At 31.9% G+C, this 27,829-nt stretch overlaps 4 protein-coding genes and 1 long non-coding RNA gene across 5 annotated transcripts; 4 read left to right on the top strand and 1 right to left on the bottom strand.

The window, feature by feature from the left end:
* Positions 1–28: 28 nt before the first annotated feature.
* On the bottom strand, positions 29–756 carry LOC112419021 (uncharacterized). Its single transcript, XR_003009028.2, has 2 exons — positions 634–756; positions 29–461 (listed from the first exon to the last, which is right to left on the bottom strand). It is a non-coding gene; the product is annotated as an uncharacterized lncRNA (long non-coding RNA).
* Positions 757–5,071: 4,315 nt separating this feature from the next.
* Positions 5,072–27,244, top strand: LOC25487584 (uncharacterized). Its single transcript, XM_013609560.3, has 2 exons — positions 5,072–5,329; positions 26,839–27,244. The coding sequence occupies exon 2, from the start codon at positions 26,842–26,844 to the stop codon at positions 27,115–27,117; it is 276 nt and encodes a 91-aa protein (XP_013465014.1). The 5' UTR covers positions 5,072–5,329; positions 26,839–26,841; the 3' UTR covers positions 27,118–27,244.
* LOC25487578 (uncharacterized) lies at positions 5,264–5,712 on the top strand. The gene has a single exon (XM_024777303.2). The coding sequence runs from the start codon at positions 5,333–5,335 to the stop codon at positions 5,606–5,608; it is 276 nt and encodes a 91-aa protein (XP_024633071.1). The 5' UTR covers positions 5,264–5,332; the 3' UTR covers positions 5,609–5,712.
* Positions 20,420–21,490, top strand: LOC25487581 (uncharacterized). Its single transcript, XM_013609557.3, has one exon. It carries the CDS (start codon positions 21,079–21,081, stop codon positions 21,355–21,357), a length of 279 nt encoding a protein of 92 aa, XP_013465011.1. The 5' UTR covers positions 20,420–21,078; the 3' UTR covers positions 21,358–21,490.
* LOC25487583 (uncharacterized) lies at positions 23,516–24,295 on the top strand. Its single transcript, XM_013609559.3, has one exon. The coding sequence runs from the start codon at positions 23,788–23,790 to the stop codon at positions 24,040–24,042; it is 255 nt and encodes an 84-aa protein (XP_013465013.1). The 5' UTR covers positions 23,516–23,787; the 3' UTR covers positions 24,043–24,295.
* Positions 27,245–27,829: the final 585 nt, after the last annotated feature.

The raw sequence follows: 27,829 nt of genomic DNA on the forward strand, positions 1-27,829 counted from the left end.
TATATTACTTTACTTATGGACAAAATAATTTGAAAACAAAGCCATTCATTCAAATATGAAACTTTACATTATAGTAGCCATAAACAATATTCATAACTCAACCACTTCTAATTAATCTATATCCCTATCAAGGTTACATCCAATTCATAAAAAAGTGCATCCTAAGCCAAAGAAATCAAAATGAAACTTTACATTATAGTAACCATAAATCCCTTTTACAACCATTGATCCCAAAGTTACATCCAATTCATTCAATATGAGACAAGACATTATGTACAATATTCATAACTCAACCACTACTAATTAATCTATATCCCTCTCAAGGTTACATCCAATTCATAAAAGAGTGCCTCCTAAGCCAAGAAATCAAGTAGAATAATTTCAAAGCGCTGCAGTTTTGCACTATAACCAAAGTAGTAATTGACTCATTATCCATATCACTATTTTCGTGTCACATTCTCCTGTCAATATATACAACAGAAATAATCAGCAAAAAGCAGGGGAAAAATTCAATAACAAAAGCAAAATCTAAAAACATTCAAAACTAATAATGGTATGAAAGTATCTTGGTTATACTGATAAAATTACAATGCTTTGTTTATACTGATCAAACACATGTGAGCGACATCTAACCTTTATTGTTACAAAAATGGGTTACATGATAAGAAATAAGATATAGAAAATTGACAGTAAGACTAAAATAAGTTCAGTATGCAATCTAATGAATTGTTGTGTATGAAGAGTATACTGTGGCACCTATTCTGTATATCAGTTACTTAACAGCTGCAATGAAAAAATGAGGGATTTAGGGATAAGTCAAAGTCAAAAGGGGTTAAGATATTATTTTATTTTTTATAACTTATTCTCTATTTTAACTTTTGACCATTTCATTGATCTAAAGGTCAGTATTTGGAGAAGGAGAGAATTGGTGAAGGAGAGGATCCATATTATTTTAATCAAATTAATAAATTTCAAAATACTAAATAATAACTTAAATAATTTAAATCTACACTAAATACACAATTCTCAGTAGGCATGGCAATGGGGTGGGGTGGAGACGGTTTTACCTTCCCCGTCCCCATACTCGATTCTCATATAATTACCCGTTACCCTACCCGTATCCAACGGGGATGAGAAATTGAATCTCATCCCCGTCTCCGACGGGTTCGGGTATCCCCGCCCCATCCCCGTTCCCGCATTGAATAATTTTTTAATAAAAAATAGAAGTTTTTTTGCATCCCCAAGAGCAACGTTGTAATACATTATCTAACGACAAGCTCACTTTCACATTTGTTAGACAAAATGATTTAGTTGATCCTTTAAATATCAATGGTAGTTTTTATTAACATGACAATTATCAAACAAAATAACATAACATATCAACATAAAGTAATTTTTTACATTTGGGACGGGTTTGGGTATGAGTTCGGGGTGGGTACTTATATACCCGTTACCCGTCTCATACCCGTGTTTTGAGATCGGGGAAAACCCATACCCATACCCAGTCAAAATGGGGGAAACCCGTCAAATTGAATTTGGTTCGGGCGACTAACCACGGATATGGGTTTTGTTGCCATGCCTAATTCTCAGTGTAAATTCCCAACTAAACAAAATCACTCAGCATTAGTGTACCCATCAAATTTGATACATCAATTTTCTTTACTTAATAAAGAAATACATAAATAAACATGGTGTACCAATAAAATTTACACAAACACACTAGCGCATCAATAAAATTTACACAAACATAATTTACATACAAAATTGAAAATTTACACAAACAATTTACATACAACATTGACGAGGTTGACAGAAACTTTGTTGAGTAGCAGACTCTTTTGGTTCTACAACTTTTCTCCAACAATATCCTCTTATAATTAATCAAGGAAATTACGGTAGCTGCAAAAGAAAAAAGTAAACTATTGTGTTGAAGTTGTGCGGAAGGCGTCTATTTTTTTATTTTGATAATTAAATTTCAGAACTTTTAAATATCTTTTTAATTTAAAACAAAATCTGATTTTTTTTTTCTTCTAATTTTTTAAATTTCGAAAAAAAAAATTCATATTTTTTCAATTTTTTTATTTTTATAATTAAATTTCAGAACTTTTAAATTAAAAAAAATCAGAATTTTTTTTCTAATTTTTAAAATTTTGAAAAAAAAACTCCCAGATATTTAAAAGTAGAGAAAAATTCAGTTTTTTTTTTTTTTTTTAAATTAAGAAGATATTTAAAAGTTCTGAAATTTAATTATCAAAATAAAATAAAAAAATCGAAATTAAAAAAATTTCAGATTTTTTTCAAAATAAAAAGATATATTTGTTTTAAATTATGCCACGTGGAAATTAAAAAATAAATAAATATCATATCAGCACGCCACGTCATCAAATTTATCCAGTCAGATGCTGACTATTGGCTGTGGGGGGTAAACCAAAGAATCTTTATTTTACTGGGGAGAATCTCCAAGTTTTTATTTTCATAGCGGGGTATACCAAAAAACCCTTAAATGGCATAGGGATAAAAACCTATTAACCTTTACCCAATCAAAGAAAAATAAGAGATTCAAGTATTGCAATTATATTGCTTTACATAACATCTTTTTGTACAAAATGCATCTTCTCTATCGTGGATATGTGTTGTTACACTCTTTTTTTTTTTTTTTCTTAAAAAAAAAAAATCAACTCATTTCATTGCATATAATTGAAAAATACCATCAAGAATATGATCAATTTTACTTCGAGGAGCATAAGAGATAGATATTTTTGCAAGAGCATCAGCATTGTCATTAACTTGTTGTCTAGTAACAATCTGAAAGTTATCTTAACCTTCCAAGTATGGTACAAAAATAATTATGAGTGAGCCATTTTATGGTCTAACTGTTTTAGCTGCGCCATCACCAACTACATGTTTACGATTCATCTCAAAAATTATATTTGGTATTCCAACTGAGGTAATTCATTTGGTAAATTGTAACAATCACCAAACTTCACCTTCTGCAATTCGAATGGGGCCTGAACCAACTAGTTCTTGCCATGATAAGATGTCAATCCATATTCATCACACAAGTTCCTATTCCGACATGATTTTGGTGTAGAAAAATTGCACCATGCACATTGAACTTCACGTATCCATTTGGGGAGGTGTAAATTTATGATTAACAGTGGTGAAAAATCATTTGTTGTAGGAGTACCTAGTTTGCAAGCATGTTGTCAAGAATGTAATATTTTAGATGCTCGAGAGATAACTCTATATATTCGTATTAAATATATTCAAAATATATTTTTATAGAACCTTAATTTTGAACGAATAGTTTGAAAAAAAAAAGTATAAAGAAAGACATTCGAATAATAAATGATACAACTTTATTGATTTATCCGGGACACCAAAAATCTTAAAACCTGTCCAGGCCGTTTTATTGTCATTCTCCCAAAGGTTCAAAATTCTCTTCTTTCAAATGCTCCATGGAGTTATAACAAAAATGATCGAATGGTCTATGTGGAATTGTTTTGTACCTAAAAAAAAATGCTATAAGTAGCGAAATGCTATATATCAGACATTCTTTTCCGCTATTTTGGTTTTTTTGTGTCGTTTTGTTTTCTGCTGCTTCTGTAATGTTCTTATGTGTTTTTGTTTTTGGTTACTCTATTTGTATTGTGTTGTGTTTGTACCTTGTTGTTGTGTTTCAGATTAAAGACCGGATGACATTAGTTGTGGCCTATTTTGCAGTGGTTCGTCGTAAACCTGAAAGGGTATGTTCTATTATCCCAAAAGGGCTGTTTGTTTTATAACATGTTGGACTCATCCCTCGATATGGGTTCAATCGCGTCTAAAGCCGGTTGTATTGATGGTCCTAGCTCGTTTCTCTGATGTTCCAGGTCTGTTTAGATCTGCAGGTCTCTATGCGTCAAGTCTGCCTCCACTCCGGTACCGTCTCAAAAACCCAAAAAGGTATGCTTACTAACGTATTGGACTCATCCCTCGATCTGAGTTCTTACGTGTTGTCTTGCTCGAAAGGGTATTTTATGTTTGATGTTGATCAGGGAGCCGTTGGCACTAGAATTTTGTTATCGTGCTGGCGGTCGATCCATTCGCCATTTTTAAACTCTAATGATTCTATGTAGATGTTCACTTTTCATATTTTTTTGTAACTTGGTTTCGCGCCCGTACGCGGGTTTGCTGGGTTGCGCCTGTGATTAGTGATTTTTTTGTTAGAACAATTTAGAGTTGTCGATCCACTTGGACTGTTTTATTACGATGTATTCCCTTTTGGGTTACTCCTGGATCAGGTCTAATGCCCCCAGTCTTTGTATCTCTTTCCTTTTATTTTATATATTTTCTATTTTGCCTAATTAAAAGCTATATATCAGACATTCGAAAAATACAAGCGTCGACCTTTCATAACAGAGGCAAAGAAATTCAAGTCGGTCATGGTTGGAATACAGAGGTCATCAACCAATAATACCCATTCGCAATGCATTCACGAGAGTAATTTTCGTTACATAAAGCATTTCCACTAAACAAAATACAAAGCGTTTGGCATCAAACATGAGATATTTTAAAATCATCCGCAAGTAATTTTGTTGTCTCTAACAAGCAATGATAACACCTTTATTTCAAAGTTGTGATCGATCACAGAGACAGTATTTAATGCCATAAAAAATTTAATTTCCACCAACCGCTCCTCAGAAACACAAATTACTAAACGTGAATGTATCTAAACATAAATGACTTTATCTACAATTAACTTTTAATCAAAATCAATTCACTCAAAATCAATTCTTCGCAAAAGAGAACTAAACATTTCATTAGCAAATCCCAATTCCTAATCTAATGAAGAGAAACAATAATGTCTCCTATTTAATCCAATTTTATTTGACTAGAGTGATTGCACACAACACAAGATATTGAAAATTTGAAATCATGAAAGAAACATATTGAAAACAAAATTTTGGGCACGTTTAGGATAAGGAACCATCAGGTGGATTGGATGTGTTAGATGATAAGGCATGCTGCTCAAATATCTTACTTATCTAGCTGTGAAAGTAACGACAAAGTGGAACCAACGTAGAGTAAATGGTATTCCATGATTATGTCACATTCTTTTGTTTTTTCTTTTATTTATCTCCAAAACCACTAGACATAGCCTCTGTTTTCTCCAAACCATGTGTTTTTTTATCTTGCTAGCTCCTGGTATCTTGTTCCACTGATCAATCTTGGAATGTCCATATAAATAAGACCAACCATCACTCCTTTTTTCTTCATCAATCAATCAACAAACTCACTTTCATATTTACCAAACAACACTATCTATATCTTAATTTGATATCCAAAAATCATGAATCGTGCAACAGCAACAAGCAAAGCATGGATGGTGGCTGCAAGTGTTGGAGTTGTGGAAGCTTTGAAAGATCAAGCTGGTATTTGTAGGTGGAATTATGCTTTAAGACAAGCTCAACAACACCTTAAAAACCGTGTTAGATCAATTTCTCAAGCAAAGAATTTCTCTTCTTCTTCATTTCTTGCTAACAAACTTAAGGATGAGAAGAAGGCAAAACAGGCAGAGGAGTCTTTGAGGACTGTCATGTACTTGAGCTGTTGGGGTCCCAATTGATTAATTTGTACATAGTGATATTAGATTAGATTATTTATGTAAAGTTTGTAATATCAAACTACAGTACTATTATTATTCAATGAGGAAAGTTTATTCTTCACATATCTATGTTTCAAAGTGCATACCCGATCAGTATTGAATTTGGTGAGTGTGTGTATTACGATGATTAGATGGTAATGGTATTTTGATTACATGACACATGCTTTTTTATCACACAACACTAAATGAAAATTGGACAGATTAGATTCTAAGTTGTGGGTTGAATCCAATCTAATAAAGTTGGAATCTGATCTGAGTCATGTATATGTATTGTATTGTAACCTTTATTTAACTATTTAGATTTACTGCATCATTGTTTAAGAATAGCAAATCTGGATTCCACACAGATAGTGTATTTATCTTTGTCATAGAACGGTTAAATCATCAAGTAATTTATGCAGTTTACTTGACTCACGAGAATAATTAGTAAATCCTAGTCAATAGGAAACTATGAGATACATTTTATTCCATTTGTATAAGCATCGTATAATGTTAATTTTTTGGTTCTATTATATTCCAAGAGATAAAGATGGAGGCCATTTCGGAGTCTTTATGCTATAATCTTTATGGTGATGAAGATTGTCAATGGGTCTCCGTCCTTTGGTGGGAAATAGCGGAGGTATTTTATCTATTTGACGTAAGTTCGAAGCTAAGTTTATTTTTTCTTTTGTGGGTGAAGGGTTGGAGTGTGCGTAGATTGGAGGGTTACTCGGAAGAAGTGTTTTATTATCAACATGTATTCTAAATGTGATTTGGTGGCAAAGAGAAGGTTGTCGGAGAAGCTTGTTTTTCTACGGAACTACTTGGGTGTAGGTGCTTGGTATTTTATTGGTGACTTTAATGCGGCGAATAGTAGGGAAGAAAGAAGAGGTGTTAATGGGGTGACGAGTGTGGAGTTGCGATAAGAGATTACCTTATTTAATGAGGTTGTTAAAGATTTGGAGGTGGAAGATGTGAATCTTGTGGGCAGGAAGTTTACTTGGTTTCATCCAAATGGTCTATTTATGAGTCGAGTAGATAGGGCTTTGGTATCAGAGAAGTGGGGGAAGTATTGGGGTATTTGATTTCTTTGGGCGCTTCCTCAATATGTGTCTGATCATTGTTCATTGGTGTTGAAAACAGATACTACCGATTGGGGCCCAAAATCGTTTCTGTTCAACAATCATTAGCTTGAAAACTGGAAGTTTAAGAAGGTGGTGGAGAGAGCTTGGGGGAACCACAATGGGAGTGGTTGGATGAGGTTTGTGTTGAAGTCCAAGTTGAAGGGTTTGAAGGGGGATATTAAAGAGTGGAATAAGGCAGAGTATTGGAATATGGAGATGAGGTTAGTGAGTTTAAGGGAGGATATTGAGGAATTGGATGCTAAGAGTGAGATGGGAATATTGACTATGCAAGAAGTAGGGGATAGAATGTTGAAGTTTGCGGAGTTGTGGAGGTTGTGGAAGAGTAAGGAGGCTATGTTGCTACAAAGGTCTAAATCAAAGTGGCTTAAAGAGGGCGATGCAAATTCAAAGTACTTCCATAAGTGCATCAAATCTAGGGCTCCTAGAAATGGGATTAAGACATTAAATGTGGGCAACAAATGGGTGTACGAAGTAGGAGATTAGAAGGGAGGTGGTGGATAACCAAGTTGTTTGGGCTCCAGTGGCAAGGAGCTCCTTCCAAGGACGTACCCGGGGAATACTGGGTTCGATTCCCAAGGGGAACAACGCTTGGCCAGTGCGCATGCCTCTACACATGAGCCGGATTAGTCGCCCACCTTTGGTGGATCGGAAACTGGTGCGAAAGCCAAAAAAAAAAAAAAAGGGAGGTGTTGGATTCTTTTGCGAATCATGGGTTCAATTAGGGTTACAAAGAATGATCTCAGACCTCATCTCTAAGAAAATTAGCTAGACATAGTTAAAGGAATAAACAACATAGTAAAGAAAATAAACCGATAGAGTTCCGTCGTTGCCGGCTTTACTCCTCAATTTCTCTTCCTCGTGCTACTGTTGATGTTGTTTTTCTATAACCATGTGCCTCCTAGCCGTCTTGTGATGCGTGCCTCTCTTTTCTTTCCCAATCATGAATCTCCGTAATGCTCCAAAAGCGTGATGTGTGCCAAAGCGTGAATGAATTGCAACCTGAATAGTTTGGCCTCTTTTATAATGTTTCAAACCTAAGTTCTTTCTTTTCCTCCAAGCCTAATCACGTTTTTCTTTCTTTTGATTTGCTAAGCCCAATATATTTTTCTCATTACTTTTTATTGACACCACCCAATGATTTACAACTCCTCCTTATTTGGCTCTTTTGTATCAATCATATTTTCTCTTGCTTTCATTTATTTCCTTGTGCCACATGTTCCTGAAATCGTGTCACGAAATAGCCATCGTGACACGTTTTAACCAATGTCGAATGAACCTCATCCTGTGCTCCAAATCGTGACACGTTTTCGACAATCGTCACACGATTTTGCTTTCTTCAAAATCTTCTATTTCTCTTGCTTTCTTTGTTGTTTAAGCTTGTTTGTGAACTCAAAATATCATGAAAATGACACTAAAAACAGTGAATGACTGACTGTAATCATCTATTTTACTTATACTATATTAAAAATAGACTAATGATTAATAAAAATAATTTACTTAAATTATTTTTAATATTTTTAGTCTTATAACTAATTTATACGGCGTCAAAATTATAACTAATTTATAAGACAATTTCATATGTGCTTTGAGTCGTTTTTTTGTTGTTGTATGAATGTGTAATTTGGCAAACTAAGACATCTCATGGAAGTTGCGAAAGCTAGAGAATCAAGTACAATGAAAATTTAAAGACAAAACAATTCGGGGGAATTTTGTCTCAAGTCCCAATCTCATATCAAGGATTAAAAAACGCATGAAGAATGAAACACATAAGAGATTTTGCATATGATCAATGCGTCTCACACATTGACTACAAAGCATGAACCTTGCATACACAGAGAATAGTAATTAAACTATGAATACATTTCGCCCAACAAGGACATAGAGAGGATTCAAATAATTATAGTCGTCGTCATTACTCTGTTAACAACAAAAGAGCAGTTAAATCGAAAAGTAAATATTTTTTGTAGAACAGTTAAATAGTTAAATGTAAAAGTAAATATTTGTGTTAAATATGATTTTGGTCCTTATAAATATTCAAAATTTTGTTTTAAATACTCTACAGAATAAAATCACATTTTTTAATTTCTATGACATTTTGCTTTAGCATTTAAAATAAAATAAAATTGGCAGAAAATTTTACAGGACAACAAATGCTGACAAATTTTTTTACAACAATTAAAAGTGTTGATGGAAAATTGTATATGACTAAAAAATGCAATTTTATTTTATAAAAACTAAAAATAAAATTCTAAATATTTATGGGGACATATAGTTTTAGTTTTAAATATTATTGCTATTATTAGTTAAATTAAAGTACCCTCAATCCACTCAAAAAAAAGTGTACCCAAAAAAAATTAAAATACCATCAAAAAATTAGTTTAAATAAAGTTTAACTTTTATCACAAAAAGCGAAAAGAAAAGCTCGTTATATTATTATTATTTTTCTAAATAATTTTTTTTTTGAAAGGAAAGAAAGAAAAACAATTGAGAGGAGGAAAAAATTTATTATTAGGTTTTTAAAATCTCATTTTTTTTTGAGAAAAAAAAAAACGAAAGCTTCTTACTTGTGATACAATCTAAAGCCTTATCAGTAGAGGTGGACAGTCGGTCAGTTAGCATTTTTCATTCATAGAAATATAATTACTAAACACAGCAAAAAAAAAAAAAAAACACAACAAATTATATTCATAGAAACATAATTACTCAACAAAAAAAAAAAAAACAGCACATTTACAAATTCCAACTCACTGTTATCAAAGATTATAGTATCATTTCCTTCTTCAGCCTCCATCTCTAGTGTTTCCAAAAGCCAATGAACCCTAAACAAAAACAAGTAAAAAAAAAGATTTAATTAGAAATCTTAAGGGTGAAAATAAATATAAAAAAAGTATAAACATATGAACAAATGTGATTAGAGCTTACAAACCTTTGAGAGATCTTAAAAACTGAATTGAGATTCGGATTTATGTAACAAAAAAGAAAGGAAGGTTGAAAATCTTGATTAACATAGTTGTTTGTGATTTTTGTTTGAATTTTTTTGTGGAAAATGGAAGAAGATGAACGATTTTGTGATTTATGATTTGTGATTTATGGGTTTTTTTTAGGCTTAATTACACTTTTGGTCCTTGCATTTTGACCAACTCACGAAATTGGTCCTACCTCTTTTAAATCGAACAAAATCGTCCCTAAACTATATGTTTTTTTGCAGTTTTAGTCATATCTCCCTATTTCCAACTCCAAAAACGCACAGAAATGACAGTTTTAATCCAACCGCCTATGCTCAACCATGAAATAAACAAGGAATAAATCATGTGGGTACAAAGAATGTACTTTGTTCAGCACACTAACCAAGAAAAACCCTAATTTCTAAGACATGTTTCAGGTATGTAACATGTCTCAGAAATTAGGTTAGTGTGCTGAATAAAGTAGATTCCTTGTACCCACATGTTTTATTCTTTGTTTATTTCATGGTTGAGCATAGGTGGTTGGACTAAAACTATCATTTATGTGCGTTTATGGAGTTGGAAATAGGGAGATAGGACTAAAACTGCAAAAAACATATAGTTTAAGGACGATTTTGTTCGATTTAAAAAAGATAGGACCATTTTCGTGAGTTGGTCAAAATGGTAGGACCAAAAGTGTAATTAAGCCTTTTTTTTTTTTATGATGTTTGATTTGAAGGAAAAAACAATTTCTGATGTATGGAAGGAAAGCGGCCGCAACAGACATGAATAAGAGAACTAGGGTTTCATGTTCTCACTAACTATATATATGTGGGTTGAACTGGACTGGATCTTGGGCTGGATATTAGTGATCTAATTATGGGTTGTACTCAGTTTGGAACAGTTTTCTGTGGGTTGTAATTACAACCCGTAACCAACCAATAATAGCCACCCAAACCATTGCAACTGAACCGAATTAACCACTTAACCGCTCCGGCCCGACCCGTTACATTTCGGCCCACCCGGTTTCGGCCGGCTTTAAAAACCTTGTCCAACCCTACTTACCACCAATCGCCAAAGCTGTTCGTCACTGCCGTTTCTTCATAACTTTTTTCTTCTCCAAAAACTTTCAGGTAACATTTAATTGTTATTCGAATTTTTGTTTTTTTGCTTCTTTAATTTGATTTTAGGGTTTCATTTCTTACTGTGATTTATAGTTTTAAATTTTTAGGGTTTCGTCTTAATTCTTCGATTTTTACATTTTCATATGTTCATATGATCAATTTTATTGTTTCGTGGCTTTTTATTTTATTTTATTTTTTTAGATTGTATGTTTTTAGGGTTTAACATTGCTTGTTTAAAGCTACAATTTGTATTGTTTCATCGCTTCTTTAATTTTATTTTTAGTGTGTTAGGTTTTAGATTTTTGGTGTTTAAAATTACTTGTTCAAAGATACAATTTTTATTATGCCATCGCTTATTTAATTTAATTTTTAGGGTTATAGGTTTTATAGCTTCAACTTTTATTATTTCATTGCTTGTTTAATTTTATTTTTAGGGTTTTGGTTGATACAATTTTCGATAGTGTCTTCTTCGATCGGTACGGTATATATGATCATATTAATTTGAATGTAACATTTTTAATTTATTGCAATTATTTGTTATCATAATGGTGTCCCTGAACTACCCCGTGCACGAGGTTTTCTCAAGTTTTTGTTTGTTTTCTTTTTTAAAGCTCTTCAAAAATTTAATGAGTTTTTGAATTTTATGCAGGTCAATTCGATTCCATATCAACACAACGATTTGTTATCATCGTACAAAAACCTGTTATCACAATGTATTCTTCCAAATATTCATGAGTATAATGGGGTGAGAAGTCTCCCACTGGAGTTACATCCAGTGGTGTTACCTCTCATTAATCATTATCCTATGAGAAGCATGATTGCTCAAGCCCATAGGAGCTGAGAAGACAACGTGTATGGTTCTTGCTTCCCTAAATACCATAGATCATGTTGTATATTCTCCTGAGGCTCTTATTATATGTCTGACTCAAGATTTGGCCATCAAGGTGTGTTTTTAACAGTATATCATTAGTTCTTATTTGACATTATCATGGTTGAATAATTACAACATCATTCGTATATTTACAGTGCTTGGATTGTATTAAAATTATAACCAATCTTACTGGAGTTACATCATTCTCTACATTGCCAAAGGTTGGACGACTCTGGAAAGCTGGGCAGAACAAAGGTAAGTTTTTTAAAATGGCAACTTAGTTTGTTTTGTATAGTAAACTACTTGAATCATAAGTTGAATTTCAGCATGGTTGTGAAGATTATGCATCTCATGTTGTATTTTTTAAGTCATGCTTTAGGTTAAAATGGTATTTGTGCCTATCAAAAGCTTGAAAGGGTCATCCATCAATGGCTGGAATTTGCCTCACATGTCCAGTATTTGGGTTTATAACTGGTCCTAAGATCAGACATCGACTACTTGTTTAGATAAACAACTTATTTGCAGCTTATATCACAAGTGCTTATCATGATATGCCCTTACGTCTAAGCTTACGTAAGTTGTTTCTATATTAAAAGATAAAATAATGTTAAATTATTTCATGTATATGCTATAAGTTGTTTGGTAAGTTATCTTGAAGAACTTGTCGAAATAAGCTGAAAGAAGCTTATAAAAAATGTCATAAATTGTCTCATAAAACTTATGCCATTACACAAACTCAAATAATTGCAGTGAATGATGAAAATTTAAGATGAAAAAGTGAAGAAAAAGAGTGTCTCCTTGGATTGTCTTATCTTTGAGCTTATGAAAAATAGCTTATACAAATAAATAAGTTTTTTTTTGTTAATTCATAAGTTTTCACTAACAAAAATTATATCATAATAAGTTTTTTTTCATAAACTACTTTGCCAAGCCATAAATAACATATATAAACTTGTTTATTTGCATAAGCTATTTTGCATATATTCAAAAATAAGTCAATTCAAACGAACCCATACACAAACACTAATAGATAGGTAGATAAATATATAGATATATTTAATCAATTTGAACAAATTTATAAGTATAAGTATACTTAAAGGTTGAATGAAACCTTAGAAGAAAAAAACTATGCAAACTTGACAGAAAAAATATTGCACATATCAGACTAAGTTTATGGTATAATAATACATACAATACTAAGATGTGCACCAATTATTCTTAATGTTAAGTATCAAAAAGTTAAAAGGTAACCATTTTTAGTACTCATGTGTTCACAAAAGTGTCTTTTATTTTACGCATTTGTGGAAAAAGAAAAAAAAAAAGAATAAATAAATGAACACAAATGACAGTAAAAATAAATAATTAACTTTGTTGATATTCCCCGTATAATTTCAAAGTTGTAAATTATGTTTTATATTTTTTTTCATAAAATAAAGGAACATTATTAAATCTTATGCAATTATTTATAAAAATTAATTCAGTTATTAGAAGAAGAAAAATAATGAATTAAAAGTGTGGTTAAACACCACGATGAAACTTAAACGTTCCAACTTTGTTGGCACTTCCAAAAAATCTATTTTATATGTTACCCACTAATAAATTTATTAAAAGAAAAAAAAATTGTATTTCTAAAGTGAATAATCAGTAAAAGAGAATAATCAGTAAGCATGTCATCACATTAGATATGAATCTAATAAAATAAATACCACAAAACTCTTCCATGAATATGAAAAAAAAAAATCGCATTTGAATGACCATATTAAATCATAAATTAAAATTTCCGTTATATGTAACAATTATTAACATTCTGCATTAAAGAATTCATCTTAAGATTTATCATAAACTTTTTCAGACATCTCCCTATCAATAACACTTTCAAATATTCAAATTCAACCATCATCTTTGCTCAAATTCTTCAATATTTAGTTCTAATAATGCAACATTAAATAAATTAAATTCCTAACCAAATTCCCACGAGTCAACTAGCAAACTTTTGAATGAGTATTGTTTTAGACTTAGTATCGAACTAAACAATTTATGAACAGAAAATTGACCATAGAACTGCAATTCAAGATCTGAAAAAGAATATAAGCAAAAGGTTCACTCATGCTACCAAATATTAATCTCTGATCTAAAGCATGAATCAAATATAAAATAAAAAAATAAAAATAAAAAACACAAATCAAGATAAACTAAAACCCAAAAAATAACTATTGCTCCTCATGTTAAAAAACATCCCAATAGATTCTGAAAAAACAAAAAATCAATGGTTATCTACAACAATGTAAAATAAAATTACAAATAAACAAAAAGCATACAATGCAATAATTAATAATATTAAATGCTAAACATGCAAAATAATAAAACAATCATTTTATTTCAACATGGTCTTGTATCTTTCAAATCATAAAACCCTCTGCCTCTTTTTGGGGCTGAAACGTTCTTCGGTCGCTGGAATTGCAAACGAAATTGGCATAGGTGACAACTTTGCCAAACTGCCCAATTCATCCTGCAAAGGCCTACTAGGCGCTGGAGCACTTGCCGGAGTCTGCATTGGCAACTCCTTTGCAGGCCCAGAAGACGCATCTTTAGCGGCTTGCTTTCCATCAAAATGATTTTTCAGAAGGATTTTTACTTCCTCAGGTGTTTTCTCACAAGGTTTCACTTCTCCCTTGATCCCTAATTGAAGTTTTTTGGCTCTAGTGATTCCTCCAGTTGGGTGTCCGCAAAAATCACATAAAATTATTTTTTTACTCTCATCTTTGTAAGAACTCCATCGCCAACCAATATCAGTGGATTTACGATGAATAGGTTTAAAATAACCCTTGGCAGTTGGTGTTAGACTTGCAGATGAAGTTGATGCCATTGCAAACAAAACCGAGTAAAAATTGGGCGAACATAACTAAGCCTAAACAAAATAAGAATAAACTATTAAAAATGAAGCATAACACATAACGCAAAGAGGAAAATCGAAGCAGAACACAAGGAAAAAAGGATAAAACAAACCTTTACACAAAAATAGAGCATCAATGAAAAAACACGAAATAGAGATGAAGAACGATGGCAGGGAAGACAAAGGAACACTCAAAGAGGAAGGAACCGGGCAACAATGTAGGCTCAAAGAGAAGAAGGAACAAAACTAGATGCAGCAGCCACAATTGTGCTCTTAAACACCTAAGTAAAAAAATTAGGTCACCCAAAATATTATGAAAACACTAATATACCCTGAATAAATTAAAACAATTTAAAAAAAAAAAATCTTTAAGAGAATTTTCTCCCAAAACGACAATAACATGGTTAACAAATTTGTTCATGGTACTCTCTTAAACGACAATAACATGGTTAACCATGTTATTTTCGATTTGGGAGAAAATTCTCGTAAATATTAATTTTTTAAATTGTTTTGATTTATTCAGGGTATATTAGTATTTTCATAACCTTTTGGGTGACGTAATTATCTTACCTAGGTGTTTAAGAGCACAATTGTGGCCACTGGATCTTGTTTTGTTCCTTCTTCTCTTTGAGCCTACATTTCTTCCCAGTTTCTTCCTATTTGAGTGTTCCTATGTCTTGCTCTGCCATCGTTCTTCATCTCTATTTCGTGTTCTGTCATTGATGCTCTATTTTTGTGTGAAGGTTTGTTTTATCCGTTTTTTCCCTGTGTTCTGCTTCGATTTTCCTCTTTGCATTGTGTTTTCTGCTTCATTTTTAATAGTTTATTCTTGTTCTGTTTAGGTTTAGTTCTGTTCGCCCAATTCTTACTCGGTTTTGTTTCAATGGCATCAACTTCATCTGCAAGTCTAACACCAACTGCCAAGGGTTATTTTAAACCTATTCATCATGAATCCACTGATATTGGTTGGCCATGGAGTTCTTACAAAGACGAGAGTAAAAAAACAATTTTATGTGATTTTTGCTGACATCCAACTGGAGGAATCACTAGAGCCAAAAAAAAACATCAATTAAGGATCAAGGGAGAAGTGAAACCTTGTGAGAAAACACCTGAGGATGTAAAAATCCTTCTGAAAAATCATTTTGATGGAAAGCAAGCCGCTAAGGATGCGTCTTCTAGGCCTGCAAAGGAGTTGCCAATGCAGACTCCGGCAAATGCTCCAGCGCCTAGAAAGCATTTGCACGATGAATTGGGAAATTTAGCAGAGCTATCACCTATGCAAATTTCGTTTGCAATTCTAACGACCGGAGAATTTTCTACCACAAAAAGGGGTAGAGAGTTTTATAATTTGAAAGATACAATACCATGTTGAAACAAAATGATTGTTTTATTGTTTTGCATGTTTAGCATTTAATATTTTTAATTATCGCATTGTATGTTTTTTGTTTGTTTGTAATTTTATTTTACATTTGATGTAGATAACCATTGATTTTTTTTGTTTTTTCAGAATCTGTTGGATGTTTTTTAACATGAGAAATAGTTAATTTTTGGGTTTTAGTTGATTTGCTCTTGATTTGTGTTTTTATTTTGTTTTTATATTTGATTCATGCTTTATATCAGAGATTAATATTTGGTAGCATGAGTGAACCTTTTGCTTATATTCTTTTTCTGATCTTGAATTGCATATGTATGGTCGGTTTTCTGTTGATCAGTTGTTCAGTTCGGGACTATGTCTAAAATAATACTCATTCAAAAGTTTTCTAATTGACTTTTGGGAAATTGGTTAGGAATTTAATTTATTTCATGTTGCATTATTAGAACCCAAAATTGAAGAATATGAGCAAGGGTGATGGTTGAATTTGAACATTTGAAAGTGTTATTGATAAGGAGAAGTTGAAAAAGTTTATGATAAATCTTAAGATGAATTCTTTAGTGGAGAATGTTAATAATTATTACATATGATGACAGTCAGTCATTTGCTATTTTTAGAGTCTTTTTATGATAATTTTGAGTTCACAAGCAAGCTTAAACAACAAGGAAAGCATGAAAAATACAAGATTTTGAAGAAACAGTTGTTTTGATGTTTTTATTGAGTCTGTAGCAATTTTAGACAGCATGGGGGTGTAAAACGCAGAAATTCTGGAAGTGCTGGAAATTGGCAACCGTGGCGCGATTTTGAGTGGCTTGGCGCGATTTTCTGACCAGAATGAAGGTTTGGTTCTGCCACAAAAATCGTGGTACGATTTCTGGTGGCGTGGCGCGATTTTTCAGAATCGTGGCGCGATTTTATGAGGCGTGGCGCGATTTTATGAGGCGGGGCGCGATTTTGGAGCAGAAAATGTTGCCTATTTAAGCTGAAGACTATTCTGAAAACAAGGGTTACGATTTTGGAGAGCTAAAGTGCGATTTTAACACCCAGAAGACTGCAGAAGGGGCGATTTCATCATCTCTAATCCAGTTTATGTATGTTTTAATTTTTCCATTGATTATGCTATTTGTAAACTCAATTATGAGTAGCTAAATCTCTTAGAGATTAGGTCTGAGATGATTCCTTGTAACCCTAATTGATCCATGTTGCTGTGAAACTCTATTTATTATTAATGACAATCTAGTTTTTATTCAATTCAATTGTTCTTAATGCTTTTTATATCATGATCAAATATAAACATGATTTAGTGAGAACGAATGACTACTGACCCTAGCTTTCGACTTTGACCTAATTGAATTGTTCTAATAAACATGGTTAGTCTAGGAATGGATAATCATTTGTTAGTGATATTAGGTTAAGGTGCTTTAAACCTTCGAGAATTATTAGACCACCTAAGGAATTAGGGGCTGTAGTTTGAGAAGAGGGTCCTAACTCAAGGGATTGATTAGGGCTATTTTGTTAACTATCGTGGAACTAGAAAATCATTAATACGAATAGGTTCAGTATATCAATTAGGGGAACATCGATGATTCGAAAGACCTGATCTCATCTCTCTCCTTGTCTTTTCCAAAACTATCTCATTTTCTGTTATTTAAATTTATGCAATCAAAACTACTGCCTCGGGCACTAAAAGAAATTTACACATCCTAGATATTAACGTTATTGCTAAATTGAGATTAACACAGTCCTCGTGGGAACAATATTTTTACTACTTCGATAGTATTTGGTACACTTTCCAAAATTTCTATCAACATATAACGATAGTTTTAATTTATGATTTAATATGGTCATTCAAGTGCACAATTTTTTTTCATATTCATGAAAAAGTTTTGTGGTATTATTCACTTTATTAGATTCATACTGTGATGACATGCTTACTGATTATTCTCTTTAGTGCAACAAAAACATGCACTAAAGAAAAGAAATTAAAGAACCCAAAGATTAGACGTTGTTGATCAACCTTCACCATTAAAGCGAGTGTTATAGGCAAGCATAAATGTAATAAGGATTTAAAGTTAGGATCTATTTGTATTTCTAACATATATATTATTTATTCTCACATTACAAACATGATTCAAAGGGACTTATTGAATACATGAAGAATGAAAAGAATATATATTTTTTGAAAGATATAAAAGTGGATCATGTATGTAGTTGGTATTGTTGCTTGTGATTTGAATACATGAAGAATGAAATTCATATTTAATACACAAAGAATGTGACATATTGTATTATTTCAAAAAATATATTGGTGGTTCATGCATGTAGTTTGTGATTGAAAAAAAAATCAATTGTATGTGATTTATCTAAATAGCATTTGTTAGGGACGACACAACACATATTGAGGCCTAAAGCAAATTTTAAGATAAGACCCTTTTAAATTTCGTAATAGTACTTCAATAAAATTAAATTTATTTTAATTTTAACTACATTTTTCCAGACATTTTAGATGCAAAATCATGTATTAAACTGATATGATCAATTTCATTTGATATTTATTTTTCTATCGATGATAGAATTAACCGGTTTAATCTTTATTGACTATATTAATTTTAGTAGAATGTGAGACATTTTTCAATTAACTTTTTTGTTTTGACAAAATCAAGTAAATTTTTAAAAATAGTAGAATATAAAGTCTTTTTTATCATGTAATTATATTTTAATATTTTTTTAGGCATATTGTAATTGCATTGGTGGCCTTTGTCCTTGAGCCAGCTGTAGCAATTGTACTTCAGAATTTATTAAAATATATAATTTTAAGTTTTTTTTGTATAATTTAAAATATTATAACATGTTATAGTTTTGAGTTTAGATTCATAGCAATTTGAAATTATATATGCATATTTTTATTTTGGTGTGTGAATATTTACATTTTGTATCAACTATATTCAATTGTAATTTCTTTATTTTGATTCACTCTAGTTGTAATCCTCCTGCAAAGTAAGACACATATATGTAGGATAGTCTGCAAACGTGCAAATACCACAAAACTTCTAGTCCTTAAATACTGAAATCACTCAGAATTTATGCAACATATATCCAGTGTAAACACGTACAAAAATGATAATTTTATTTTAAACTAAAAGAAACAAAATCAAAAACCTGAAATCACACTTATTTTAATTTTATATGTATCAGTGTCATTGTCCTCTGCTTTGGACATTAGTTGTGGCTCAGTTCATTTTTTTATTGATATAAAATGCTTGTTTACTAGTTTTGTTTAAGAGTTTAATAAGCACGAACTATAAGTGTATATAAGTTTAGTTCAGTTCGGTTTATTTCAGTAGCTAAAAATTGATTTCGTTTGATTTTTTTATATTTTTTTCAACGGTATTAATAATATATATATATATATATATGAGGGATCAAATTTAACCGCTTTAAAGTTACACCAATGTTACACCGCTTAATATTGTTTTACTCTATGCATATTTTTTAAATTTGAGCGTTGGATTGTAGGTTTATATCACATAGATCATCCACGTAAATCTTCACGAAAATCTAAAATCGTTTCATATGTTAATAAGATACATCAAGATTAACGGTTTATGCACTTTTATAGAACACAGTTAATCTTAACGTATCTTAATAAACTTTAGATTTTCGTAAAAATTTACGTGGATGATCTATGTGATATAAACTTACAATGCAACGGTCAAATTTAAAAAATATGCATCGAGTAAAACGATATTGAGAAGTGTAACATTGATGTAACTTTTAAGCGGTGTAATTTGATCCCTCCTCATATATATATATATAACTTGTCAAAAAATAGTGTAAAGGGACATTCCTTTATTATTTGGAAAAATTACTCTTATTGTCCCTTAATGTAATTTCAGATAACAGTTCTGTCTTTCTTAATATTTTTTACGTCATATTTGATGTAGTATTAAAAGTAAGTATGTTTTTATATAGTCTCTTCAAGGAATAGTGCGATCCCATAAACCGTTCAACATCGATTATCATTTTAAGTTAGGGTTTAATTGATTGATTGTTGTAAAACTGTGTGAACTATAATACAATAATAAAAATGGAGAGTAATAAGGCGTAAAAGCGTTGGGATTAGAGGATCAGAGCTCGCCATGGTGAGAAAATATTGCCTGGCGAGCTGTGGATGATCTAAAAATGAACTCGTTGAGGTAAGCTTTACTGTATTCCATATTAGTCGGCCTCAATTCAATTAATCTAAAAATCTTATTTTGTTTACTTTGTCATGATTGTCACAATACACATATTTTAAAACAATTCGATCAATATTGGTGAGAACTCACGTAGTAAAATGAGTGAATAGGCAAAAAAAACTTCGAAATTGTAACTTTTCGTCAAAATCATTACTGACTTTTACGAAATTTCAAAAACTTTCATGAAATCGTCAAACGTTAGTCAATTACCCCCTTCCGTTTATTTTGATTGTTAAACCTTGTGACGCGACAATTATCTGTACTTGTGAGACCTCGCTGAACCTTGTGCCATCCCTACTATAAACGATGTGTGCCTTGAATTAAGGATGAGCAATGAATGAGCATTGGCAAATTGCAAGATGTGTGGTCCTACGATTACAAATGAAGTCCAAATACAAGTATTGAGATTTTCTTTGATACTACTTCCTATTTCAGTTCATGTAACCACAAAATAAATACCCCCAAAAAACCAAAACCATGTGCCTTTTTTTCCCACCAACAATACATCGCCAACACAGCCTCTTGTTTTCCTCACAAACTTAATGGAGTCATCTAGTCTAGTCTAGTCTAGTAAAAACAAAACTTTAAAGAATCAGATGATATATTTGATCTCTTTTTTACACACAGAAAAAGATTCAAAAATATTTGGAAAAGTTTAAATATTTAATTGAGATAGAGGTGAGGTGAAGTATACATATATCTGAAAACCGTAGCTCCTGGTTTTGTTATATTCTTTGGGCGTCTTTAAACTTCTATATATAATAATTTCCTTCACTCTTCTAGCTCAACCAAAACACATGATACCACTTCAAGTAAGCAATTTTCTTTGTCATCTAAAAAGCTACAAAATCACTTGAATTAGACAAGATGAGTTCAACAAGCAGAGCATGGGTAGCTGCAGGCAGTGTTGCAGTTGTGGAAGCATTAAAGGATCAAGGAATATGCAGATGGAATCATACCCTAAAGTCAGTTCAAAATCATGTCAAAAATAATGTCAGATCGTTTTCTCAAGCAAAAAAACTTTCATCTTCTTCCTCTTCTTCTGCTATGGTTTCTAATGCTAACAAACAACAAAAAGAGAAAGCAAAGGAATCAGAAGAATCTTTGAGGAAAGTCATGTACTTGAGTTGTTGGGGTCCTAATTAAGAGGAGCTTTGGTTGTTGCAACAGATGTGGGACCGATGGAAACATTGAAGGATCAAGGGTATTGCACTTTGAATGGGTTCCTTAGCTCATCATGCCAAGAAAGTACTATCTCCTACTTCTTCAACAATTTCCAAAAAGCTCATGAGTGATGAGAAGAGGAAAGTAGAGGAGTCTTTGAGACCCTTTCTGTTCTTGAGCATATGGAGTCCAAATTGTAAGAACAAAAAATGGAAACAAAATTAGCAAAATTCAACATCACAGAAAAATTTGCAATAATATGTAAATCTGTTGAAACTTGAGAGCTGAGTGCTCAAAAGTTAAAATATCACTTTCATTATGTAAAATTGCTATCAAATAAAAAATTTACGTGCTTAATTTGTTGAAAAAAATTTGTAATGTGAATTTAGTTTCTAGAAAAAACCATGTCATTTAACTTGTTTTTTAATCCCACTGTTGTGAAAGTGCCTCAAAATTGAAGAAATTCACCGATTTTCAGAGCACGGTGGCCGATTTTCAACTCTGCTTTTTTTGTCTGTTGGTTCAGCAAAAATCAGTGGCCGATTTTGACAGTAGAAAATAAAACAGAAACGTATTTTCGGGCCTAGATTTATTCCAGTTTTATTGAGGATTTTTTTACTATAAATATAGACATTGTATCGGTGTAAACCTGGAGATAGAGGGGGTTGGAACAAGGGTTTAGAAAGGCAACAACAAAACTAGGGTTTTGTAGAGATAGAGGGGGCTGAAACAAGGGTTTAGAAAGGCAACAACAAAACTAGGGTTTGTGTAGAGTTTGTCTCTTGGAAACAAACACTAGGGTTTGAGGGTTGATTCACCATGGTAAACACTATTAGGATTGAGTCTCTTGGTATTGGGGGCTTTGGGTAGAATTAGGCGGGAGACTTATTTTTGTAACCTTCTCTTTCTTTTCTTTCGCTGTTTTCTACTTTTAGCTTGTGATTATAATTGTTCCATACACTTTGTTTTGGTTGCTTGATTATTCCTTGCTCCATACATCAAATTTGTTATTGGTGTGATTTTACATCAAATTCACAATACCCACAATACTAAATGAATATTGGACACTTGACATTCTAAGTTAGTGTTCTGAATCCAATCTATTAAATTGTAATCTGAATCATGCAATTTCATAATAATTAGAATGAATTTGAGGTTGATAAAAATGAAGAATTGCTACTAAAAGATCAGCCTCCCCTGTTGCTAAATTAACACAAACCGAATCCAATGACCAAAACAGTCCTAAATTCGACATTCACGCTCAGCCAATGATGCAGACTGATTAACACCGACGGCTTGCTAGATAACTATTTCCATAACAGTCATTTTATTTCTTCAAACCAAGTCTCCGTTGATCTATTGCGACATTTCCACAATATCCAGATGCATATGTAAGTTCAACGCCATAAAAATGCATATGTAAGTTCAACGCCACTTTTATGAAGCTAAAAATTCTAACTTCAACCTACAATGAGTTTATACAGAGGAGACAATTCTCACCTTATGAACCAATTTTTAAGGTGAGGATTGTCTCCTCTATATAAACTCATTGTCCTATCCGATGTGGGACTCTTAACACAATTATTATTTCTTCAAAAATTATTTATATATATTTATCTTTCAATTAAATTCTCACACCTTATAATTATCCACACATAGGTCCGTGTACCAAATTTCAGCTGCACCAAATTATACCTCATCACCTGCTGGGTTTTTACAACAAACAATGGTTTTAGGCACTTTGCTCACACATTCCAAACCGTGGTTCCGTACAGTCCTAAACGATTCTATAACTACAACATTATAATTTTGTCACTTACATGAGCAACAATGAGCACCTAGTGCAATTTGCATGGTCCTACAATTACAAATCAAGTCTAAATGTAGGGATTGATATATTTTATTGAGAAATGATATTTGTACAACTATTTTAGTATAATTTTTTGACAACTTTCTTTCTCATACTTACATGATGTTATTATTCTCTCTCTTCCTTTTTCTCTCTCCATTGTTTTTGACCAATCAAAAGAGAGAGAAACAAAATTGTCACCAAAGTTATCATTAAATGATGTACAAATATCATTGCTCTATTTTATTAGATACCCTATCTATTTCAATTCAGCTAATTAACGACAAAAATAACCCACAAAACAAAAACCATGTTCCCCTTTTTTTATTTTCCCACCCACACGCACTCCACACAGCATCTGGTTTTCCTCCCAAACTAAATTATTGTCACTTTTTCTATCCCAACACTATATATATTAACACTACAACCTTAGCCTATTTTCTACATCACTACTACTACCTCATCAACCATTAATCAATATCTCTTGTCAAAAACAACAAAAAAAAAAACATTAATCAATATCAAATTGCTTAACACTACCTTTCTTCTTAACAATTAATACAATGAGTTCAAGAAGCCAAGCATGGAAATGGAGTGTGGCAACAAGTGTTGGAGTGGTGGAGGCTTTGAAGGATCAAGGAATATGCAGATGGAACAGTGTTATAAGATCAGCACAACAGCATTCTAAACATAACATGAGGTCTTTGTCTCATGCCAACAACAAAATTCCTTCCACAAAATTGAGGGACGAGAAATCCAAGCAGTCAGAGGAATCTTTGAGAACTGTCATGTTCTTGAGTTGCTGGGGTCCCAACTAAAGAAAGAAACATTTTGAATTATGCAAAGGAAGATCCAATCAAACACAAGAGTTTTTGATCAAGATTAATTGAGTTTGAAACAAGTGAATGAATCATCCTCTTTATTGCTTTGGAACTTGAAGTGGTCTTGGAAGTGATTCAATTTTTGCATGGATAGAAATTTGTGTATATATAGGATTTACTATTATATGATATGATATGAGATGTATTTTATATGGAGATGACTCTTATTAAGCTTTTATTCATGGATTTATATAGAGTTTAATAGCTTATAGAAGAACATGAGATTTACTAAAATTCTTAGGCTATGTTTGGATATTTTAAAACGAATGGAATGGAGCGGAGCGGAATAGAATGGAGCGGGATGGAATGGAACGGAGCAGGATGAAGTTTCCATTCCATTGTTTGGGTATTTTATAGAACTCATTTTACGACGGAACGGAACAAACTTGTTTATTCCATTTTTACCCTTATTTAAAAATACTATCATATATAGAATTGTATAGTTATAATAAAATAGTAACAAAAATAATAGTAGCAAAAAAGTTTTAATTTTGTTTGAAAAATTTGTCCATCACGTTACCCCCACCAATTCCATTCGTTGCGTTTTTTACATTTTTTTATTTAATTATAATGAACTTTCATTGATTTTCATGAGTAGTTTGGCTTTGTAGAAAGGATTTTGATGTATTGGACTGTCTAGTGCTATGTAGAACAGTGTTGTAGATCAGAAATTTGTGGCTACCAATTGGAAATAAAAAAAAAACTGGGTTAAAAAGGTAATTGTCAAATTAATAGACCTCATTCCATTCTATACACCCCAAATTGGGAGGAATGAAAATAAAGGAAGATGATGGAATGGGATGGAATGGATTCCATCATATACCACTCCATTCCACTCATTTTTTAAATATCCAAACAATGGAACTCTATTATATACCACTCCATCCCATTCCATTCCACCACATGCCATCATCTTCCTTTATTTTCATTCCTCCCAATTTGGGGTGTATAGAATGGAATGAGGTCTATTAATTTGACAATTACCTTTTTAACCCAGTTTTTTTTTATTTCCAATTGGTAGCCACAAATTTCTGATCTACAACACTGTTCTACATAGCACTAGACAGTCCAATACATCAAAATCCTTTCTACAAGTTTGGAGGGGAAGGGAAGGGAGGGGAGGGTTTTGGGGGTTGAAAATATATAGAAAAATGGACAAAAAAATTCACATTTTTTGAAAGAACAGTTTTTTAGAGAATGATAAACTAATTCTTATGATTAATATACTTTTAATTTTAAGAATATTATAACAACATTGATTGGATTTGAAAAATTTATATAAACTCTCCATAACCCCCCAAAACCCTCCCCAATACAATTTTTGAGTTCCCCAAATGAGAGAGATTTTTTATTATGAGTAAAAAATTAACCTCCAAAACCCTCTCCTTTCAATGTCTTCTATTTCTTCTACTTGCTCCTTCATTTTTTCCAAAATCCTCCCCTCCAAACTCTCAAAGAAAACCTTAACAAACATTGAAGACGAAACTTGGCAGCAATATACTGGAATGATAGAAAATAATCATCGATTTGTTAGATTAATAATTGAATTAATATATACAAGATTTATAAGATATATAAACCTTGAACATAAAGTGGGGAGGTATAGAAACTTGTACGATAAAAAAACATAAACTCGTCTAAATAAGGATTTTATTTAGGTGTTATTGACTTTTTATAAGTTATTAGTGTTTTGGTGTATTTTAGATGAGAAAAAAATAATAGAAGAATTTTTAAAATAAATTATTTAAATGAGAGAGAAGGGATTGATTACCATAAAGATAGGAACAAAATGCATTAAAGACGTCAAAGACCAGCTACAACAACTTGCATTGCAATTCACTTATGATGAAAGCTCTCTTTTCTATCCAATCTCCCAATGAGGTGAGAACAACACGAGGATGTCAAACTTGAGTTGATCTTCTATCTCTTTTCTATCCATTTAATACTAACTAAGTAAAATTAATAATTTAGGTTTCTCTAACCAGTACCCTCATTGTGAGGTTAAAGATTCTACAAATAGAAATTTTATCTTAAAAATATAAGATATTACTTTGATCAAATAATAATTACATAACTTTTTCATTAAAACGGGCTTGTTTTGGATGTTTAACAAATGTCATTGGAACACTAGTTAGCATTCTCTTAATAATTTTGATGTTTTTAAAAAATGGTGTCCTAGGTTGTCGATGTCGTCTCTTCCGTCCACCTCAGAGCCACCACTGAATTTAATGATACAAAGTTAAAATTGAAAAAAAAAAATTGTTGTCAAAGCCAAAATATAATATCTTGAAAACTAAAAGAAGAAAAATTGTCACCTTTTTAATCGTGTTTGATTAGAGGTTTTTTTTTTTTAATATTTGACTAGAGGGGATGCACAATGATATCCAAATCATAATTAAAAAAAAAAAGTGAAAACAATTTTTTTAGACACGTTTAAGATAAGGACCCATTAAGATGAGTTGGATGGAGTGAATGTAATGACAAAGTGGTCCAAGGTAGATTATTTTGTTTTACTTAATTTCCAAAACCAGTAGATATAGCCTATGGTTTCTCCAAAACCAAGGGTGTTATTTATCTAGCTAGCTCATGGTATCTTATTTCAATCCATATAAATAAGATTAGCCATCACTCCTCTCTACTCCATCAATCAACAATCTCATTTTCATATTTACCAAACAACACTATCTACTTCTTCTATATTTTGATATCCAATCCAAAAACTAACAACCAAAAATCATGAATCGTGCAACAGCAACAAGCAAAGCCTGGATGGTGGCTGCAAGTGTTGGAGTTGTGGAAGCTTTGAAAGATCAAGCTGGTATCTGTAGGTGGAACTATGCTTTAAGACAAGCTCAACAACACCTTAAAAACCGTGCTAAATCAATGTCTCAAGCAAAGAATTTCTCTTCTTCTTCATTTCTTGCTACCAAATTTAAGGATGAGAAGAAGTCCAAACAAGCAGAGGAGTCTCTAAGGACTGTCATGTACTTGAGCTGCTGGGGTCCTAATTGATTAATTTGTAAATATAATTATTATATTACATAGTGATGTTAGATTAGATAAACTATGTAAAGTTTGTAATATCAAACGGCAATATTATTCAATGAGGAAAGTTTATTCTTCATATCTTTGTTTCTCAGTGCATACCCGATCAGTATTTTTTTTATTTTTTTTTGGTAGTGAGTGTGTTATGATGATCAGATGGTAGTACTTTAAATTTGCTATCAACAAAAACTTACCACATCTTGATTAATTTGTTCGTGATAAATATTTTTGAGCTGAGTGTTTAAAAGTTAAAACAGAACTATTGAAGTAGATGATTGTGTATTAAGACCGAATAGATGGAGTAGTGTAAATTTGTTATCAATAAAAGTATACTAGACTATACCATAATTTGTGTGATAAATTTTGTGATGTGAATTTACATTCCAAATTTTCTTCCAATTTTGAATTTGATTGAGACATACAAAAGAAAGATGCTTAATTGTTGTGGGATAGGTTCTAGCATCAACTTATCACACAAATTTGTATTTGGTGCAATGAAGCCAGATGATATAATTGTAGATCAGTGCTGAAAATGGGCATATTCACAAGATCGTTTGTTTATTTTTTAAAAAGGTGAATGAGAGGACAAAGATAAAGAAAATAAGAATGAAGAAAATTTAGATGAAGACCGTGTTGGTTTGACGTATAATAACTTGCTTCTTGTTGACGAGCAAAATCT

Source organism: Medicago truncatula, chromosome 2 (genome assembly GCF_003473485.1).
Source record: "Medicago truncatula cultivar Jemalong A17 chromosome 2, MtrunA17r5.0-ANR, whole genome shotgun sequence".
NCBI lineage: Eukaryota > Viridiplantae > Streptophyta > Magnoliopsida > Fabales > Fabaceae > Medicago > Medicago truncatula.